This window comes from Lipotes vexillifer, unplaced genomic scaffold (assembly GCF_000442215.2).
Source record: "Lipotes vexillifer unplaced genomic scaffold, Lipotes_vexillifer_v1.1 scaffold325, whole genome shotgun sequence".
NCBI lineage: Eukaryota > Metazoa > Chordata > Mammalia > Artiodactyla > Lipotidae > Lipotes > Lipotes vexillifer.
Genome location: NW_006799313.1, coordinates 1270876 through 1293303, shown reverse-complemented (window position 1 = coordinate 1293303; position 22428 = coordinate 1270876). Strand labels below are relative to the sequence as shown.

Below are 22428 nucleotides of genomic sequence, written 5' to 3'. Positions count from 1 at the left end.
ATGCTGGAGAGGGTATAGAGAAAAGGGAACCCTCCTACACTGTTGGTGGGAATGTAAACTGATACAGCCACTATGGATAAAAAAGTATGGAGGTTCCTTAAAAAACTAAAAATAGAGTTGCCATAACATCCAGCAATCCCATTCCTGGGCCATATCCAGAGAAAACTCTAATTCGAAAAGATACACGCACTCACAGCAGCACTGTTTATGATAGGAAAGACATGGAAGCAACCTAAATGTACATCAACAGATGAAGGGATAAAGAACATGTGGTGTATATATATAATGGAATACTACTCAGCCATAAAAAGAATGAATTAATGCTATTTGCAGCTACATGGATGGACCTAGAGATTATCATACTAAGTGAAGAAAGAAAGAGACAAATACCATACAACATCACTTATAAGTGGAATATAAACTATGATACAAATGAATTTATTTACAAAACAGAAACAGACTCATAAACACAGAAAACAAACTTAGAGTTACCAAAGGGGAAAGGGGGTGAGGGAGGGATAAATTAGGAGTTTGGGATTAGCAGATACAAACTACTATATATAACATAGATAAACAACAAGGTCCTACTGTTTAGCACAGGGAACTGTATTCAATATCCTGTAATAAACCATAATGGAAAAAAAACATGAAAAAGAATATATATACGTATAACTGAATCACTTCGCTGTAAACCAGAAACACAATACTGTAAACCAACGACACTTCAATTTAAAAAAAAAGAAAAAAGAGGGACTTCCCAGGTGGCACAGTGGATAAGACTCCACTCTCCCAATGCAGGGGGCCCGGGTTCAATCCCTAGTCAGGGAACTAGATCCCACATGCATGCCGCAACTAAGAGTTCGCATGCCACAACTAAGGAGCCCTGGAGCCGCAGCTAAGGAGCCCACCTACCGCAACTAAGACCCGGCGCAACCAAATAATTAATTAATTAATTAATTAAAAGATGAACATAGCTTTATTTCTATGACTCTGTGATTATTGGGGGGTTTTAAATGTGAACTCTTAGAAGTTTTAATTCATTTAAATAATTTTAAAACTTTCTATTGGGCTTCCCTGGTGGCGCAGTGGTTGGGAGTCCGCCTGCCGGTGCAGGGGACGCAGGTTCATGCCCTGGTCCGGGAGGATCCCACATGCCGCGGAGCGGCTGGGCCCATGAGCCATGGCCGCTGAGCCTGCGCATCCAGAGCTTGTGCTCCACAGCGGGAGAGGCCACAGCAGTGAGAGGCCCGCGTACCGCAAAAAAAAAAAAGAAGAAGAAAACTTTTTATTACTGAAAATTTCAAATACAAAGTAAACAGATAAATATAATGAACTCTCAAGTTCACATCACCTATCTTCAACAATTAATGTTTATACATCCTTGTTTCATCTATGTCTTTACCTACTCACTCCACAAACACCCCATGCATTGTTTATAATTTTTTTTCAGATAAGACTTACATACATTAAAATATACAGATCTTAACTATACAATTTTGACAAGCAGATATACTTTGTCATGGTATAGAACATTTCCATCTCCCCAGAAAGTTCCCTTGTGTCCCTTCTCAGGCAATCTCCCCACCCAGAGGCAGCTACTGTGTTGATTTTTTTTTTAACCTTAAATTAGTTTTGCCTGCTTTAGAATTACATGCAAATAGATATAAGTGTGTGCTTTTCTGTGTCCAGCTTCTGTAGCTCAGCATAATGTCTGGGAGATTCATACTTGTTGTTACACATATCAGAAATTCATTCCTTCTTATTGCTAAGTAATATTCTATTGCATGAGTATAGCACAATTTGTGTATCCATTCTCCTTTTGATGTCCATTTGGCTTGTTTCCAGTTTTTGGCTAGCTGTGAACAAAGCTGCTGAGGATGGAGCATCGTGAGGATGCGCTTTCATTTCTCACTGGTAAATACCTAGGAGAGTAACTGCTGACTCAAAAGGTAGGTACATTAATTTTATAACTGCCAAATATTTTCCCATTGTTTGCCTTTTTGTTACTGAGCTGTAGGAGTTAATTCAAAGATAATACTTTCAATTTGCTTTAAAAAGAGAACAATTTATAACCTTAGCATAAAAGGGCTCCCACGTGCCTCTGTGGCTGCCTCTTTTTAGCTAATTTTATACCAAATTTGCAGAAAAAAGTTAATGTGATACTACATACATGGGGAAGATTGCTGAGAGATCAGTTGGGGAATAAAGTTAGATCAACTTTACTTAATTAAATAAGGAATAACTTCAAACCAAAGAAGAAATGCTGATGAAATCCATTCTAAACAAGAATAAGGAAAGCTAAGAAAAGGCTAAAACTAAAAAAAAACAAGTATTTTATGTAAGTAAAAAAAGTAAACTTTGGGTATATTCTATAACCTAGATTATTAACTAACATTAAATTAAAAGTCTCCTTTTTAAGAATGTATGTGTAAAACTGAGTCACTTTGCTGTACAGCAGAGATTGGCACAGCACTGTAAATCAATTATACTTCAATAAATAAATAAAATTCTACTTTTTATTCTCACCTGTTTCATTGCTGTTTCACCTATTTTGTCAGAATGTTTGCGAATGCTTTCCAAAAAGTCTTTGAGATCAGACATGGAGATTTCTTTAATATCTTCACGGAGCTTAGGAAGATTTTCTATCATCAGCTGACAAAACCGGTATTGACTAACCCGGGGAAAATACACATTCTCTAATTGTTCCATAGTTTTCAGAGCAGAATAATACCTGTGAGAAGTTAAAAAGAACACTCTATAAAAAGTTCTTATTACATTTATTTTACAAGTAAGTCCAAATAATCAGTCCAACACTCCCAACAAAAAGGATATTGTTATAGTAAAAATAAAATAAATAAAATTAACATTTATTTCTATTTACTAAGCACAAACTATAAACCATATGAAAAAGTTCCAGGATGAAAATTCACTAACAAACTTCTTTACTTCATTTCATCTAAATCTATAACATCACAAGCATTATCACAGTCATCACAATACCTTAAATGTATATATGTATAATAGTTCCAAAATTTTTAATTAGAATATTTGATATATGATTTCATGATATCTCTCCCATCCACATCCCCTACCTTCAAAAAAGTACACGGCACAGGTTTAAATCAAATCAAAGTAAAATATATTTTAAGAAAAATTTTTTGGAAAATTTTACACTCTTTAAGGCAATTAGAAATAATATTGTGTCACAAAAACCACTTAAAAAGCCATTAATAGGGCTTCCCTGGTGGCGCAGTGGTTGAGAGTCCGCCTGCCGATGCAGGGGACACGGGTTTGTGCCCCGGTCCGGGGAGATCCCACATGCCGCGGAGCGGCTGGGCCCGTGAGCCATGGCCATTGAGTCTGCGCGTGACGGGAGAGGCCACAGTAGTGAGAGGCCCGCGTACCGCAAAAAAAAAAAAGCATTGGTGAAGATGGCGGTGTGGGAAGACGTGGAGTTAGCATCTCCCCACAACTAGGGCGCCTGCCAGCCACTGGTGCGGGGCTGTGACGCCCAAGGAGATGGGAGTGAACCAGTTGGAGGTAGGGGGACTGAGCGGGGAGAAGTGGAGGCCAGACAGGATCGGCGCCCCTGAGGCCAGGGAGATCAGGAGAGGCAGGTGGGAGGGACTCTCCGGGAGGAGTGGGAGAGGGGCAGAGGGCGATCGCCTGGCCCACTGGGCCCGGGGAGCCTGCTGAGCTCCCAAGCCTGTCCCCCCACCTCCAAAGCCCCATCCAGGCCACTCCGGTCCTGGGGGCATAGGAGGGAGGCTGGGGAGATCAGGAGAGGCAGCTGGGAGGGGCCCTCCAGGGCGGAGGAGCAGGAGAGGAGAGGAGGGTGTTTGAGCAGGACCACTGGAGCCCAGGAAGCCTGCTGGGCTCCCAGGTGAGGTCCCCCACCCTCTGAGACCAGGGGTGGGGGTCATGCCTGGTAACCTTCCGTTCCTTGAGCCTAAGCCCCACCCCCCAGGGTCTTTTCCAGACCTGTGGGTCCAGAGCATTGGCCCCACCCACCACCCAAACCTCGCCCTTGCTTAGGCCCTGCCCTCCACATCCCAGGCCTCGCTCCCCTGCCCTTTTTCTTTTTCCTTTTCCCTCCTCTTTTTTACTATTGTGGTACTGATGTACCTCCCGGTTGTTGATTCATCTACATTTTTATTTTTACATTCTTTCTAACATATCTGTTAGTTTCCTAGTCTTATTTTATTTTTTACTTTGTTATTGTTCTTTTTTTTTTTTTTTGCCACCCCACGGGGCTTGCAGGATCTTGGTTTGAGAGCCTGGGGTTGGGAAGAAGCTCCTGCAGTGGGAGCTCCGAGTCCCAACCACTGGACTAACAGAGACCTTGGTACATCCAACCTGATTTAAAACACTGATATCTGTGTGACAAAAAAATAATTTTTTTAAAGAAGAAAAAGAGGGATTTCCCTGGTGGTGCAGTGGTTAAGAGTCCGCCTGCCAATGCAGGGCACACGGGTTGGATCCCTGGTCCAGGAAGATCCCACATGCCAGGGAGCAACTGAGCCCATGTGCCATGACTACTAAGCCTGCACTGTAGAGCCCGTGAGCCACAACTACTGAGCCCACATGCCACAACTGCTGAGACCCGCATGCCTAGAGCCCGTGCTCCATAAGAGAAGCCACCACAATGAGAAGCCCGCGCACCGCAACAAAGAGTAGCCCCCGCTCACTGCGACTAGAGAAAGCCCGCGCACAGCAACGAAGACCCAATGCAGCCAAAAATAAATAAATTTATAAAACTAAAAAAAAGTTTTAAAAATAAACTCACTTTCACTTAAAAACAAAAGTAGGTTCACGAAGTACCCAGCACAATGGAAGTAAACAGACCCACCCACATCAAAGCTCACACCAGGAAATTACAGACCACAGATGACAAAGAGAAGATGCTAAAAGAGAGAAAATGTGGGTCACAAACTATGGATGAGAAATCAGAATGACTTCAAACTTCTCAATGGCAAACGTGGAAGCTGGAGGGCATGAAAGATAGGGTGTGTGTAGGTGTGTGTGTGTGTGTGTGTGTGTGTTTTATATAATAAGCCTACCTAGCATGCAGATGCAGATCTTAGTTTCTAAATACCATTACTCACTAAAAGGAGCTGTACTTTGGAGGACAGGTGTGTGTGTGTGTGTGTGTGTGTGTTTTATATAATAAGCCTACCTAGCATGCAGATGCAGATCTTAGTTTCTAAATACCATTACTCACTAAAAGGAGCTGTACTTTGGAGGACAGCTCCAGATCTAGGGCAAGAAAAGTACAACATGAGTCTGGAACATCTTACTCATTGTATGATAAGCAAGAAAGCACTCAAAGACAAATGAGGACACAGGAACTGGCTTAAGGGGTTCCCCTAGCCAAACGGGGGACAATTTGTGCATCAAAAAGAATAAAGAGAATTACAGATTATAACTCATTTATTTTTTAAAAATCTGTGAGTCCATAGTGATGATCAGAAAAACAAAGAGCTAAAAAGAGGAAAAGTTCTTTACATTAAAAAGTCAGCTAATAAATGTTAAAGGAATGATAGAAGTATAAAAATCACCATTTTGTAACCCCAGTGTGATAAGTGACTAAAATAAAAATCCTAAAACCACTGGGTGAAAGATTGTCAAGAAACAGGACTCAAAATATCACCCCCCCCAGATTACATATTAATTGCAAAGAGAAAAATATACCTTTTCTTAAGAGATCTGATAGCCATCCCCTTAAGCAAATGATCAAATTTAGTATAACCTAGAGATAATCTGATAGCATATACCTTCTGATGTCATACACAATACCACTTATGTTGTACTCATGCCAAAAACATGTAATCTGCATCTAATCATGAGAGAATGATCAAACAAATCCAAAATGCCCTGGTCTACAAGACAACTAACCTTTTCTTTGTCTTTCATGAAAAACAAAGAAAAGTGGGAAGACTATTCTAGATTACAGGGACAAAAAAATACATACTAACCAATATTTCAGGAAGGAAAAGAAGATATAAGACATTTTGGGGACAACTGGGTAAATTTAGATATAAATATTAGATTATGAAATATCTGAAGAAATATATAATGCCCCAAGCTTAAAAATAGAGAAGTAAAAGTTAGTTATTTAATGACATAAATGTAAATACCAAAATAATTTCTTATAAGAGGTAAAGGTTTTTGCCCCTAGGAAGGAGGAATGGTGAATGGCAAAAAGGGAAGGTGATGTCTGGTTTTTTTTTTTGCAACAAACACACAGAACTATTAACTATTATTGTACTTAAAATACGAGGATGTACAACTTTGATAGATAAAATACAATAAATAATATACACATAAAATAAAAGACTCCTTCAGAATAGATTATGGCTCATGTATTAGTTAGGAACAAAATCATTCTACTAATTAGTACCAATTGGTAAAGACCAATAAAATTCAATGTAAAGCACTATGAAGCAGGACATACACAAATCTGAGTATAGATTTGCATATACTGTGATGTGATAATTAAGCAGTTATTAATAAACAAGAAGAAATGATTATTTCCCTATTTCAAACACATCTCATTCTAATTTTTCTATGTAATTTAAAATTGTTCATCTTTAAAACATTTTAAACATAATTACATCTAATGCTCCTACAGCAATTCATAAACTACTTTAAATTACTTTATCTTTCATCTGTCATGTATTCATATGTATTATAAAAGAGAACATGAAATACACTAGCCCAGATTGTCAAAATGTAACTACCCACACTTTGCTTTCACAAAGTACACACTTAGCCTTTGATTGTATGCAACGTTAATGTGTTGTTAAGTTAATCGGTATTTTTTCATTCCTGTTCAGTTGTCTATTTGTTCTTCATCAATATTATCAATCTCTGATATCAATTACAAAGGACAAGGATCCACAAATAAATGGCTAAGGACTGCTTTACTGAATGATCCTGATGGGCAAATTGCATTAACAAAGAATAGTTAAACACAGAAAAGCAAAACTTCAGATGATTCACTATAATTTATAGTAATTTTATCTATGCTCTCAGTAACAGGAAAAAAAACTCTTATTAAAAACAATTAGGAAAGAAAACAACTCACCTTTTTGCACTCATCTGTTCTTTCAGCTTACTGTACATTTCCAGCACTGCATTAAAAAATATAACTTATTTTAGCTTTCAAAATAAAAAAATTTTTTGAGAGATGAAAATAAAGCAGGGAAGAACATATAAATTCAGTAATTTTCTCCGTACCTTGATTTAGGCTTATATTTTCTAATAAAATTTTATACTTCAATTAAATGAAAACTTTTAATTTCTACATATATTGAACATTATATTATATAAATTAATACATTATATTGAACTGGGAACACTTGTACATGCTGACACCTATAACTGAGACATCAACCTAGTAACAATTATCCTAATCAGAAACTTACTAATATCTCTTCCTGCAGTGGAAGTGGAAGTTTGGATTTTAGTTATTTGAGAGAGAAAGTTGAGCAACAGTGAGATTAATTGATTTTGATTCAATATACCAAATAAAATAATGCAACTGTGTTACAGCTCATTAAACAAAATTTTACACCAAACGCACAGAGAAAGAAAAAACTCAAAAGTTTACAGCGGAGAGTAAATTATAATAAAGGCATAAATAAACATAACAAAGTATCTGTATTTGTTTTATCATTTCCATCGAAGGCTCAGAAATACTATTATTCAATAAATTGTTATAAGCTTCAGCAAGAAGACACACTGCCACCAAAAAGGTTTTAATGCAACAATGTAGATTACCATTCATCCTTAGTAAAATTTCAAAGTATAAAGTAGGTAAATTACTGTTAGATTATCAAGTCAGCTCACATTTTCCTAGACAAGAGAGATAGACACTTTTTTTTTTCAGATTTTTTACAGTCTTATGGCTACTCCCTAGGGGTCTTCAGGTTCACAAAAGATATTGTTTAACTGCCTGAAAAACCATAAAAACTGCAATGGTGGCTATAATGAACCAGCCCTAACTCTGCAGACCCTATATATATCTCTATCAAAGTCCCTTTATTGCAATGCAATGTATCTCACATTTTCCAATCAAAGCGTTAACAGTGAACACATAACCTAGGAAAGAGCCTAAAAAACTGCTGCTACAAGTATAAACTTTCTTTGAAGTCTCCTGTTTTATCTGAACAATTCGTGTAAATTTCACATCTACCTTATATTATTTCTATATTGTTTTCATATAAAAATAACGCTTTCCTCAAAAATAATTAATTAACTAATACACCAGGAAAATGCATTGTTTACGCTGTGACTTCTTATATCCTCTCATACTCCTCTTAACCTAAGGAGGAGTTAGGCAGTTGTACAGTAAAGGCTTTCTTGTCTTTATTCACATTAGATGGTGGGACCCTTCAGAGCTGGGACTATATCATTTTCAACTTTATATTTCCAATATCTACCACAATGCCTGACACAAAAAAGTAGGTATGAGTGTATAATTAGATAGAAGGATAGATGTAGGAAAGGAGGTAGTAGTTCTGGATGTGGCTGTTAAGAACACAATGTTGACATGAACTCAGATTTCCTGCCTGCCTTGAGAGCAAAGACAGTAGCAGTAAAAAAAAAATCTAGCTTCTACTTCCCTTTATTTCTCTATTTCAAATAGCCCACTAGGGTTGAATAAACTGAACTTACTCTTTCTTATTCCATCAGTACCCAATTTTTTAGGCTTATTACCATTCAGGGACAAAGCATTCAAACCTAGAGTGTGTTCATGACTATTTCAGTGTATCTGATGGTGACAAAGAAGCATTATTAAGCATTACTATAAGGAAATAGGTTTCTCAACCCTAAAACCTAACATAATAAGCAGACATTTTATTTACTCAAAGTTAATGTGCACATATCCCTGGTCCATTAGAAATTAAGATGAGCAGAATTTCAGTGATTCTAAAACAAAAAAGAAAAGCTTTATTCTCACAAGTCAGAAAACAATTTTTTTAGCTAATAAAATATGCTAACAGTTTTTGTAATTTGTAGTCTAAGCTAAATTTACATTATATAAATATTATACAAAGCACCTTATTCTATTGCCCTGGATATGGAGGTTTAGGTTCCTTCCAAAAAAAAAAAAAAGTAAGTTAAAAATGGGACACTGAGATTTTAGCTTACTATGTTAAAAAAGGATGTCATATACCTGTTTCCTTTTGTTTGAACAGGGTATATCCAGGTAAAGAAAGTACTGGGTAGTTTCTTCAGAATTTATTTGATGTCCCAGGAATATGTGAGCCCTAACAGAGACACCAGAAACTCAGAAACCTAAACAGTCAGTCTTCCCAAAATATAAGAGGAAAGGCAAGACCAAAAAAGGGAAAAGATCTAGCACTTTTGGATGTTTTCTTATTAGCAAAATGAAATTGTGACCAAAGGCAAACCTGCTTAAGTGACAAAAAGAAAACAATGGAAAACTAAAGGTAAAAATATTAGGCAAATTAGGAAAATGAAAGAAAATGTAATCAAAAGACACTCTCTCCATGGGAAAGTATTCTGAGGGGAAAAAAGGCAGGGGGTGGGTTGGGGAGGGACAAAGGGCAAACTAGGCAGAAAGGAAATGGAAAGGTAGAGGTTGTTCTAGGAGACTGATGTGACAGATCATCAAATAGGGGCCTTATAATAAGGAAAACCATGAAAATTCAGGGAATAAAGCAGATAAGAAAGAATACCATGGGCTCTGGCGGGAGGCGGGGGGGACAATCACCAAGTAATCTGTAATACCTATAATGAATAATGACTATACACTACCATTAAATTACAATTTCACCAAGCTGAACGTTACATTATAAATAAGTTTAACTTACCTGGAAGGCATAACTGCAATTTTTCTATTACAGTTGTAATATTCCTCTGCTGAATTCTACATCGAATAATATCTTCTGTTTGGACTATCACCTTAAAAAGAAGAAATGTCCATATTTTAAAATGAACAGTTAAATTGCATCCACATATTGAATACACAAAAAAATGTATCATTTTCTCACCTCCTTTCCAGCATCTTGAAATCTTCGGTTGGTATCAGTAACTTGCACCTTAAAAATAATTTCACCTTAGTTAGACAAATACGCATAAAACTGCCTTGATGTAACTGCTCACCCTTGTAATCAGATCATGCTTCATGAGAAACTTAGAACAAAGAAATGCAAATTCAAATTAACTCTACAGCTTGAACTTGAACTTTTGATTGAAAAGGGCTTTTGTTAACTTCAATTACTTATGACAGTTCTTTTTAACAGATTCTGTGGCAAACTTCTCAAATTTAATCCAGATTTTTGAACTTTACTTGCTTCTCTAAGTCTGTAAAACAATTCAAATCACTGACCCAGTTGACCACTGGTCCCTTTTTGATAACTTCAATGAGGTCTATGTGCCATTCATTGTCTGTAGGAAATGGTGATTGCATTTTATGGTAATTAAACATTCATACTTTGCTGAATGCAAACACTGGGTGGTTGATTAACATCAAACACGGAAATCTCAATCCACAGCAACATTTTAATGCTGCAGGTGCAGGCAAAGCTCAACCTCAAATTTTCCCACATATTAAGTGACTCATTAGGTCATCATAGTAAGGAAGCACATTCTGGTTTATTAAAAATCTCATTAATTTCTGAACAAAGATGCTCAGTGACCTCATTGATGCTGTATTTGGTCTCTTGTTATCTGAATATCCTTTATATAATGGTTTTCTAATCATAACCTCTGGTGAACCAGGGTCATTCTGTCTGCTAAGCTCTCCAAATGTAAAGAAAGATAAATAGGACAATTCTTATAACTAAATATTTTGTATTCGGACAGAACAAATCCAGGTCTCATTTAATAAATAATGTTTTTGCTGTGTGGCAGAAAATGTAGACCAACTTTCCTTAAGAAAACTACACATTGCTATTAAACTAAGGAAAAAAACAGTTTCAATATTATTAAATAACTTTGAGAACACAATCATTTATAGTAAGTTTTTAGAAGTTTTCAGAAGATAGCTTTTTATCAATATTGTACTAATCGTCACTTTAGAACTCTAAAACTCCAAATGAGGCCTTTCATTGTGTGAATTTTTTTAGTTCAATTCCCTGCATGGAAAGAAATCCTGTTAAGTCAATGCATTACTTGGTTTACAAAAAAAAAAAAAAAAAAGAGATTACTCCTGTCATTAACATGACAACTGTATTAATAGAGCATTCCCAAATATGTACACTAATCCACTTCTTAAAAACAGTGCATTTAATAATGATTTGTAAATATGCACTATAAACTAATACTTGAGTAATTTGAAAGCAAAGGTAAATAGAATTTTAACCATTTCTTACCTTCAGTTTTTCTGCATCAGTCCTTACTTTAAGGAGTTCTGTAATAGCATCTACAAAACCCTGATGATGAAAATTACACATCTTTTCAATTTCCTTGTCATGATTACGGATACAAGCATCTAACTTTTCCATAAACTTCTTGTGTGCATTTGGTTGGTCATCATACACAGACCTGTATATATACAAAAAGAAAGCTAACATTAACTTCCCAGTTCACCAAAATTTACTCTTTATTAAGCCCAATCTCTGCAAGAACTGATATCTTAAAATAAAATCTCTGAACAAACAAGGTTGATAGTACTGACATTAATAGAAATAATTTGGGTGGAAAATACTTAATTTCTTTTTGAACATGTTAATATTTAAAGAGCCACAGCCCTCTAGATATATCACTAGGCATCTGGAAATAAAAGTCTGAGATTCAGGAGATGAGTCTTCAACATACTAGTGCTCAAAAAGAATCACTAAGTGAATGATGAAGGAATGAATGAACAAACTCCTGATTTCTACAGCATTTACTATGTGTCAGGACATATTCTGAGTGCTTTATATATTAACTCTTTAATCCTCATAACAAGCCTGTAACATAGTATTGTTATTACCCTTGCTAATTTACAGATAAGTTACAGATTATGTAACTGTCATAAATTCCACAACTAGCAAGTGACAGCTAGTTGCTAGTTGGAATGAACATGAATATGGGATATGAATCCTGGTAACCTGGCTCCAGAGTTCATATTCCCACGTACAAGGCCATACTGCAATCACCCCAATGTTCTCTAAACATGACGTTTGCACTCCTACTGTATCTTAGCTCCTGCTGTCTCCACATTGAGGGACTTCCCCATCCACCATGAAGGAAAGGATTAACCTTGCCCAAAAAAAGGTTTGGCCCTTGCTCCCAACTCCTGGGCAGTTAGCCTTTGGAATGTCCTGCCTGATAGATGCCTTTGTTTACTTGGGCGCCTTGGGCAATGCCAAATAGTCTAAGCTAACAATGTGACTTACAATGTGATTTACAGTTGATGGGGGCATGGGACCACAAGGTATGAGCTCTGGAGGGGCTGAAGATTTAGGTCAGCAACTCAGGCAATCAGCCTGTGCCTATGGGACCAATCCCCAGTAAAAGACACCATGGCTTGGGAGAGCTTCCCTGGTTAGTAATACTCCATGACTGTTACCGTGCATCATTGCTGGGGGAAATAAGTGCTGTCCACATGACTCCAGTAGGAAAGGACAATTGGAAGCTCCCTGCTGGAACTCTCCTAGATCCTGCCTGATGAGCCTTCTCCTGTTGTTAATTTTAATCTGTATCTTTTTTAAAATTATTATTTTATTTATTTATTTAGGCTGCACTGGGCTTTTGTTGCAGCGCACGGGCTTCTCTAGTTGCAGCGCACGGGCTTCTCTAGTTGCAGCACACAGGCTTAGTTGCAGTATGTAGGATCTTAGTTCCCCAACCAGGGATCAAACCCTGGGCCCCCTGAGTTGGGAGCACGGAGTGTGAACCACTGAACCTGAAAGCAGTCTTGGGGACCTCCCAAAAGTGTACGCCCCCATCTGTTGCCCATGGTTTGAGGTTCAGTTCAAGTCCCATTTCCTCCAGCAGGCCTTTTTCAGTCATTTCCATGCCAAGTAATCTTTTCATCTGTAGGACAGACAAAAAGTCTGCTCACTCTGACACGTTATATACAAATATTTCTTTACATTGTTAACTTAAATGTTTCAAGTATATGTCGTATATTGTGTTTCTCCACAAAGACCATAAGCTTCTTGAGGGCAGCCTCCATGTGGCAGATTTTTAGTGAGTACCTATTATAACACTAGACACAGCAATATAAGGTTGCAATCATTAAGAACTTGGGCCTTCAAGAGCTAAGCTAGAACTAGGCTCTGATCTTGGATATCTTCTCTTTTCTACCTATACTGTCTCTAGATCTCAGCTAGACTTGGAGTTTTAAATTCCATAAACACTCTGACACCTCCCAAATTTATATTTCTAGGCCTGACCTCTCCCTTGAACTTCAAACTCATGCATCACTCCAACTGGATATCTGATAAGCATCTCAAATATGTCCAAAATAAATTCCTATCTTCTTCCCCAAACCCTGGTCCTCCCACAGCCTTCCCTCATCTTAGTAAACTCCATTATTCTAGTTCTTCAGGCAAAAAAACCTTGAAATCATCCCTAACTATTCTCTTCTCTCACCTCCCCACCAAAACAATCCAGCCACATCTCACTACCTCCACTGGTATCACCCAGCACTAAGCCAACAACGTGTCTTGCCTAGATTATTGCCAACAGCTCCCTAACCAGTCTCCTTGATTCCACCCTTGTTTCCCTTCAGTCTGTTCTCAACAAAGTAGACAAAATAATCCCACTAAAATATAAGTCAGACCCCATGTCTCTCTTTTGCTCAAAACCCTATTTTTCTTACGGCAGCCTATAAAGCCCTACATAATTCTGCCCCATATTATCACAATTACCTCACTTCCTAATACTTTACTTATTCCATGCCAGCAACACTGGCCTCCTTGTGGTTCCTGAAACACACCAAGCACATTCCTGTCCTATGCTTTGCACATGCTGTTTCCTCTATAGCTGGGTCACATTTCTCACACCTGGCTGTCTCCCTCTCCTCCTTCAGCTTTTTGGGTCTCCTTCTTGATGAAGCCCTTTCTGGCCACAATATCCACATTATAAACATACACACATACACACACACAATTCCCTTTCCTGCTTTTTTTTTTTCCTAAAATAAAGGAATTTACTTTGTCACTGCATCACTCTTACCACTATTGAATATACTCTCTATTTCACACTTTTATTTTCTGTCTTTGCTCACTGGAATGTAAGTTGCAGGAGGGCAGAGAGTTTTTGTCTGTTTTGTTCCCTGTTGTACACCCAGCGCTAGAATAGAGACTACCATGTAGCAGGTGGTCAATAAATAGTTGACAGATGGACAGATGGACGGATGGAATCAAAAAGGACACTTACTAGCTGTTCAACCTCAGCTAAGCCATCCAACTTCTCTAAAACCAAATTCTCTCAACAATAAAACAGGGATTTAAAAAAGTATCTACATGAGAGTGTTATGAGGATTAAGTTAGTAAACATATGAAAAACTCTTAGCACAGTAACTGACACATAGTAAGTGCTCAATATACACTGGCTACTATCATAGTATGTAAATAAGAGACATCCAAATCCTTGTTAAATAAGTGAACCATCTGCTGAATAATTAAGTACTGGCTGCAAATATCAAATAGCTAACACTCAATTACCCATGCTGTAGGAGTTGACTACCCCTAATACCTGACAATTGTATAGGGACTTTTATAATTTTTACATCCAAGGTTTCATTTATTTCTTACACCACACCAGAGAAAATATCATTGCCTCCTTTTTACAAACGAGGAAACAGGCATAGAAATGGTAAATGAGTTGCCCAGTGTCGCCTAGTTAGTGAGTGACTGAGGCAGTACCAGAATTCCCATCTCATGCTTTTCCTATAATTAACACATATAGCTAACAAGAACTCTTAATTAAACAAACAACATTATACCAAAGGAAAATTTGTGTGCAAGAGGAAATTTATTTAACTGACCCTGGTGTGCTACAAACAAATTTTATTTCATAATTGTGAACAAGTGTTATATTTCTTTAAGTAATGTATATATATACATTTCTAAGATCATTTTTTACATATTTTAATAGAAGTTTGATATTTATCTGGCTCTTAAAATACCAGGTAGTAAACAGAAAATACCAAAAGAACCAGCTCTTTTTTTTTTTCTATTACTGTTGTAGCATTGTAGCAAAAAACTAGCAAGAGGTGTTTCAGGACTGCCCTACTACAATGTCACTCCAAAGGAAAGTTTGACTCCTTTTGAGTGCAAAGGCAATACTGTTATCTCTTTAAAAAACAACACTGACATATAAATAAAAAGAAAGAAGAGAAACAATAGTTATTTCCCAGAAGTCTGTTTTATTTTAGAAAGTTCTTAAAGTCCAAACCTTAATGTACCTTTCCAATTTATTCTCTAGAGCTTTAAAAACTACTCCTGCTTTATAGTGCTTCAGAACACTGCCAGTGCAGCTATCATAGCATCTATTTATATATATACACACATATACAGGGATATAATACACATATTACAGCATATATATTAAAACATATAATAGCAGTGTAACTATTATAGCAGGTGAACACCTTTTTTCCTATTGATGTTATTAGTATGGAGAAAAACAATATCATGACATACGTATTTCCCACCATCCATTAACAGGAAACCAAAGCCTGAAATGGGTGAACTACTTACATTCCATGCCTTCTGCTATTAAAACAGAATGGTAAGTCCCAATATAGGAAATAAAAATAACATTAAAGAATTAGTACTGTGAATGAGAAGGAAGAGTAGGTCTTGATCTGCCTACCGATAAGTCTCTCCTGACCCTTGGTAACCATCTGCCATTCCAGTCCTGAGTACAAGCTGCACTCCAAGCTGATACAACCACTTGTCAACCACAATCCATATCAACGAGATCATTCTGAGCAGAGTACACAGAAATGAAGTTGAGATAAAGAAATGTTCTAAATCACAGAAATGAATTACATTTAAACAAAGTATTGAAGGATGACCTGGCAAGTGCCAGAATCCAAAATTCACCAAATGATAGAATATTCTAGGGTCCTGAAAAGAACCCTAGAAAGTTCATAGTTCTGCCTTTCTTAATTTAATAGATGCAACACAGATCTAAAAGTCAAATCCAAGTACTAAAAAAAGGCATTAATCACGACATGTAGCTGATTTAACCCTCTACCCACTCTTATGAAAAGTAAAGTAAAAAATAATTACTCTAAAAATTTGCCAATAAAGCCAATAACAAATAGCTAAGTGAATAGAGAGAGGCAGGAAGGGAGAAAAGGTGGGTATGTACAGAACACTGGAAAAAGGAAGAAAAGAAGAGCAATTCTTATCCCAAGAATTTTTGCATAGCAAGAATTATCAATCTTCTCTCTTAAGGGTTCTATGCTTAATTATAGAGATAATCTGGTGACAAGGTGGAGGGAGATGTTTATGGAGAGCAGCAGAGAAGATGTGCACTCCCTGTCAACAATTCCCCAGAGACTTAATGGACTAAAGAGGAATCATATGCTGCTGCTTCTGGCTTAATGTAATAAAGACTACAAAAAAAAAAAAAAAACAGTAACAGACGACCAAGTACTCACTATTAGGTGATTTACATGCATTATCTCATTAGTATTCACTACAGCTTAATGATGTAGATAATGTTAGCATCCCAATTTACAAATGTAGTTTGGGAAGATTAAGACTTTAAGTCCAAAGTCACAGAGTAGTGGGACCAAGATTTAACCCCAGGTCTACCTAGCTCCAAAGCCAGTGCTCTTAACCATTATTTTAGACAGCCTCTCCAATCAGAAATGGTGATAAGCAGCATGAGAATGCAGAGAAGTTACCAGCATAGCAACTAACCAGATCACCTTTGAAGATCAACAATTGAGAATGACTCAGTAGGGAATCCCTGATGTGCACTGTTGCACCCATCAGGTGAAATCATCCAACGAACAGAAAAAGGGGATGAGAACTGAGGCATAGCTAATTGTTAGGCAGTATTAAATTACAAACACAAGAAAGTAAGGAGGAACAAAGTATGAAGCAGAGAAAACTGAGGGCCCGGTACTCAGCTAACCTCAGCTGAAGGGACTCTGAAAAATCTATTTTTCTTTTTCCTTTTTATGTCTTTGAATGATAATCATTATTCTTTGAAATTCTGACTTGCAGGGCAAGAAAGGAAATACCATTCAGCACTATTCATTCCTTGAATCCTAAGTTGGTTAACAGTTGTATCCATCTAATTAGTGTGCCAGATATATTGCTGCTCTAAATGTTCAAGCAATATACAATGTTAATGAAAATAATTTTTTCTTCTTTCAAAATGTCCCCGGGATTTTATAATGTCTATTGGCAAGCCTAATCAAGTTTCTATAAATAAATACACACAGATATGACAAAACCAGAAAGAGTAAACATTAGAAAGTCAGTAAATTTTCCACTACCCACATCCACTATGGCTGCAACTTAGTGCTCCATACATAGATAATGACTTCAATATAAGAGTCCAGCCAGCACTTCCATAAGCTTAGCACAATAAAACCTTACTTCTGGCAAAATTTAATGCTAATCAGACAAAAATCAGATGCAAATCAATTTTAAAAGAAGAGATGACTTTAAAACTTCGTGAAGAAAAACAAAGATGGACTACGCTACACTATGACTTTATTTACATATTTTAACTTTAGCAACTAGGAATGCATAAAAGCATTCTTGTGTTTGTCTTAAAAAATGTTTATGTCTTAAAAGCATAGCAAAAAAAAATTTTAGGTACACACTTTCTATCTTCATTATATCTAATCTTCCACAGCAATGCAAAGTACGGAAATATGAGTTATCTCACAGTATATGATCATCTGATATATCAGGCTTATAGGATGTAAACAAGTAAATGTGCTTTCTGAAATGCCTCTTGAATTGTATGCACAAGGCTCCACCTAGTGGTAATAAAGTAAATATAAGAAAACTAAGATGTCATTTAAATGTTAAAATTGGTTCTTTTAAAATTAATGCTTTTATCATCAAATCAAATGTCTTAATGGAGGCACTCAGGCTACTTCGATATTTTAGACAGATGCTATGTTCTGTTAATAATATTAATAATTTACTAATCATATTCCAATTTTTTTTAGGAAAACATCTTTCTGAAGGAAAACAAACATTCACAAGATACTATGTGATAAAGAACTCTCTTCTTATTACTGGCAACATTAGGATTTTTTTGTCAAAAAGCATATAATACCCGTACACTATTTTCAGTATCTTTTTCTTTCATCGTATCTTCATTGTAAAAAAAATTCCATCATAATAACTCTAAAGAAAATAAAATCTGTTTCCTGAGAAATTATTTTTTAAATTTTCTTTTACTAAAATAATTTTATCAGCTACTTCTGACTTCCACTGTATGCTTTTTAATGTCATTTTCTACTTTTTCAAACATTAACCACATTTTTTTCACCAGTTCCTCAAATGACACATTTGCCTTAATTCTGTACTTCTAGTAATAAAAAATTGTGTTTGCATCCATTTGAGCATTCTATATTCTTCCAGTCCATAGGCATTTTTCTGTTCTCTCACCAATGTTTCAAATGGCTTATCAAACTTAATTTCTAAAATATTAATTTTATATTTCCAGTAATTAGTATTCAAGATTTGGTATTTCATATTAATGAGATTATTTATGATACTTTTTCAGCAATTTGTATTGAATGCTTTTCATGTTCTAAGTACCAATCATACTGATTAGTACTGAAATTTTGGTTACTAACTATAAAAATATACTTTTCTAATATTAAACATATTTATGACAATTAACCACCCTAGGATTATCAGCTTTTGACAAATTTAACATTCCTAAAAACGCTGCTATGAAAACAATGTTAAACGTAACACAGAAAAAGTGATCAGAAGTTTTCAAAAGCTATGAAAACCATCTGATCCAATACAAATTACTTGCTATCAATCTCAAAACTAGTGTTAAAAACAGGTTTTCGGTATATCAATAAATTTGGTAAATTCAGCAAATTGGTCATGCAACAAACCAGTCATTTGGCAAGTAATTTAAGGCCAAGATTTGAAAATATTTCCTTAAATAGAAGCACATGAATTGCTAGTTTAAGTTCTTTCAGAACAGGATATATGTAAGCCCCAAGTATAAAAGGGCAGTTACACGGGCCTCCCTGGTGGCGCAGTGGTTGAGAGTCCGCCTGCCGATGCAGGGGATACGGGTTCGTGCCCCGGTCTGGGAGGATCCCACATGCCGCGTAGCGGCTGGGCCCGTGAGCCGTGGCCGCTCAAAAAAAAAAAAAAAAAAAAAAAAAAAAAAAAGGGCAGTTACACACCAGTGGGACGCTACTTTGTCTCATCAGAAGTTCTCTGTGCCTACTGTATGGATCCTGGAAACTAGGAGAAGCTACACTAAGATACTCTAACTGCTCCTACCCTAAGTGACCACTTGGTTTTTGTATCCTAGGCTATGTAAATTGGAAATGTAATCTAATTTTTCAGTGGAGCAGTGTCTTCAATACCAGTTTATAACCCACTTGAAAACCTGCAGCTAGAGTCAGAAATGGGACTTGAAACACTGCAACTCTCTTCAGCAGCCTTTAGATACATTTAAGGTGCCCCAAATTCCAGTAACATCCATATGAGAAACAATGAGCTAAAATAGTCAAAGAGAGCAAATGAGTTCTCATTGGGGAGAAAAGCCCCTTTTACATAAGGTCACATGATTTGGAATTCTTTTTTTTTTAAACAATGAATAGCAAAGACACCACTTCCCTTCCTTAAATACACAAAAGGACTGCTCAAAGTACCACTCCATCTTGGGGAAAAAAATAAATTTATATTACAGTTATTTAGCAATTTAGAACAGCAAGAAAGAAAATAGTCAATATAAGGTGTCATGTTAAACGTTAGTATTCCTAATATTTTCCATTTCATCAAATACATCAAACATGAATAACAAATTCCCATAACTTTCCCTGATTCTCTGTAATCCAGGTGCAAATAAGAAGTGAAATAGCTCCAAAGCATTAACAGCAGGATAAAGAGAAAGGAGAATCCTTTCCAACAATATTCATTAAGTACCAACCATGTACAACAGAAACTGAAAATTAAGTGCAAAAGACAGGCATATGCACAGGTAACTTTAATACAGAGGATGGCTGCTCCCTAAATCATTAAAATTTATCTGTGCTGAGCCTAACTCTTCAAGGAGGCAGGAAAGTAAATGAAGTTTTATAACACAGGTCCAAAATTCTCTGACACACCTTCCCTTTCCTTTGAATTTGGACAGGCTTATGACTGCTTCAACCAATGGAATATAACTTAAGAAATAGTATGTGACTTCAGAAGCTAGAAAAAAAAGCCACGCAGCTTCCGCACGGAAGTCTTTACATACTCATTCTGGGGAAAACTATCCATCACGTAAGAAATCTAACAATCCTAAAAATGACATGCTGAAGAGGCCACATGTGGGCACTCCCAAATGACAGCACATCAACTGCCAGCAATGTGAGCGAGCCACCATGGCTGTCTAGTCCAGTTGAGCCTCAGCCGATTTTAGCCCAAGCAGCAACCAATATCTGACTGCAGCCGCATGAAAGACCCCAAGCCACAACTGTCCAGCAGAATCCTTCCCAAACCTCTGAAAAAGGTTTCTAAGTACGTGAACAAATTGTTTGGACATTTGCTTAAAATATTTAAAATCGAATTAAATTTAAATCTTTTCCAGAATAATTCCTTTTTTCACTATTTCTTTTTCCCTTTTGGCACTAATCCATTTTGGCACTGTCCTTAACTTCTTTTTTGACCCCAGGATGCTCTTCCCCACAATATGCCTCAATCTTAAACTTCCTTCAGAATTCACCTCAACATAGTTCCTTTGGGATACTTTCATGAATAGCTATATTGAATAATGAATTCCCCATTACCTAGAATTTTCCCAGCTCTTTTACATACAGTCTATAATACACTATCTTTTTTTTTTTTTCTTTTTTTTCGGTATGTGGGCCTCTCACTGTTGTGGCCTCTCCCGTTGCGGAGCACAGGCTCCGGATGCGCAGGCTCAATGGCCATGGCTCAATGGCCATGGCTCACGGGCCCAGCCGCTCCGCGGCATGTGGGATCTTCCCGGACAGGGGCACGAACCCATGTCTCCTGCATTGGCAGGCGGACTCTCAACCACTGCGCCACCATGGAAGCCCAATAATACACTATCTTTTATTTATTTGTATAACACATCAAATTCATTCTCCAATTACTTAGTGTATGTTTTACCTTATAAATTCCTTGAGAACTGAAGGTGTCTTCAGTCTACAAATGCTGTGAGGATGCAAAGAACTGTAAATCTTAATAAAGAGAAAAGGTTCACTAGAGGGCACTCTTCACCAAAAAGTAATCTCTAGAAATCCAAATATTTTTTTTTTTACGATTGTACCAAAATACGGTGTGCATCTCATACTCAACCTAATTAACAACTAAGTACTGTGAAATCAAAATAAAAATATTTCCTCCTTTTTAAAATCTGCTTTATGCTGTTATCTATTGCTTTAATATAATGGTTAAAAACAGCAGAACAACAAAAACACATACAAATCAATGGAACAAAATAGGCAAAAAATAAACCCACACACCTACAGTCAATTAATCTATGATAAAGGAGGCAAGAATATACAATGGAGAAAAGACAAGCAAGTAGTGTTGGGAAAGCTGGACAGCTGCATGTAAATCAATGAAATTAAAACACTCCCTCACACCATATATAAAAACAAACTCCAAATGGTTTAAAGATCTAACTATAAGACATGATATCATAAATCTCCTAGAAGAGAACATAGGCAAAACATTCTCAGACGTAGCAATATTTTCTTGGATCAGTCTCTCAAGTCAAAAGAAATAAGAGTAAATATAAACAAGTGGGACCTAATCAAACGTAAAAGCTTCTGCACAGCCAAGGAAACCATTAACAAAATGAAAAGACAGGGCTTCCCTGGCGGCGCAGTGGTTGAGAGTCCGCCTGCTGATGCAGGGGACATGGGTTCGTGCCCCGGTCCAGGAAGATCCCACTTGCCGCGGAGCGGCTGGGCCCGTGAGCCATGGCCGCTGAGGCTGCGCATCCGGAGCCTGTGCTCCGCAACGGGAGAGGCCACAACAGTGAGAGGCCCACGTACCCCAAAAAAAAAAAAAAAAAGTCAGCTGTAAATGCATTCCATTCTAACTCTGAAAGAAAGGATTCCAAAATTATTCATTTTTAAAATAAATATACATTAATACATATTAATTTAATTTTTATAATGTGTTTTTCAAAAGACACTTTGCCAAATAAGTGTAATTCAGAAATAGTGTGGAAGAAAAACGAAAGATGGTTACCCTGATACAAGGCTGATCCTAACTCCCACTATTCATCCTGACCACACAGTCCACTTCTGCTGGTCATTTCACA

At 36.9% G+C, this 22428-nt stretch overlaps 1 protein-coding gene across 3 annotated transcripts in view; it reads right to left on the bottom strand.

The window, feature by feature from the left end:
* Positions 1-22428, bottom strand: part of EXOC6 (exocyst complex component 6) — a 215349-nt gene that overhangs the window by 155510 nt on the left and 37411 nt on the right. For all 3 annotated transcript variants that reach the window (XM_007471565.1, XM_007471564.1, XM_007471566.1), the window contains exons 2-6: positions 11346-11517; positions 10023-10070; positions 9843-9933; positions 7088-7133; positions 2527-2731 (exon numbers count right to left, since the gene is read on the bottom strand). In XM_007471565.1, the coding sequence (XP_007471627.1) occupies positions 2527-2731; positions 7088-7133; positions 9843-9933; positions 10023-10070; positions 11346-11517 (562 nt within the window). The remainder of the gene's footprint in view (positions 1-2526; positions 2732-7087; positions 7134-9842; positions 9934-10022; positions 10071-11345; positions 11518-22428) is intronic.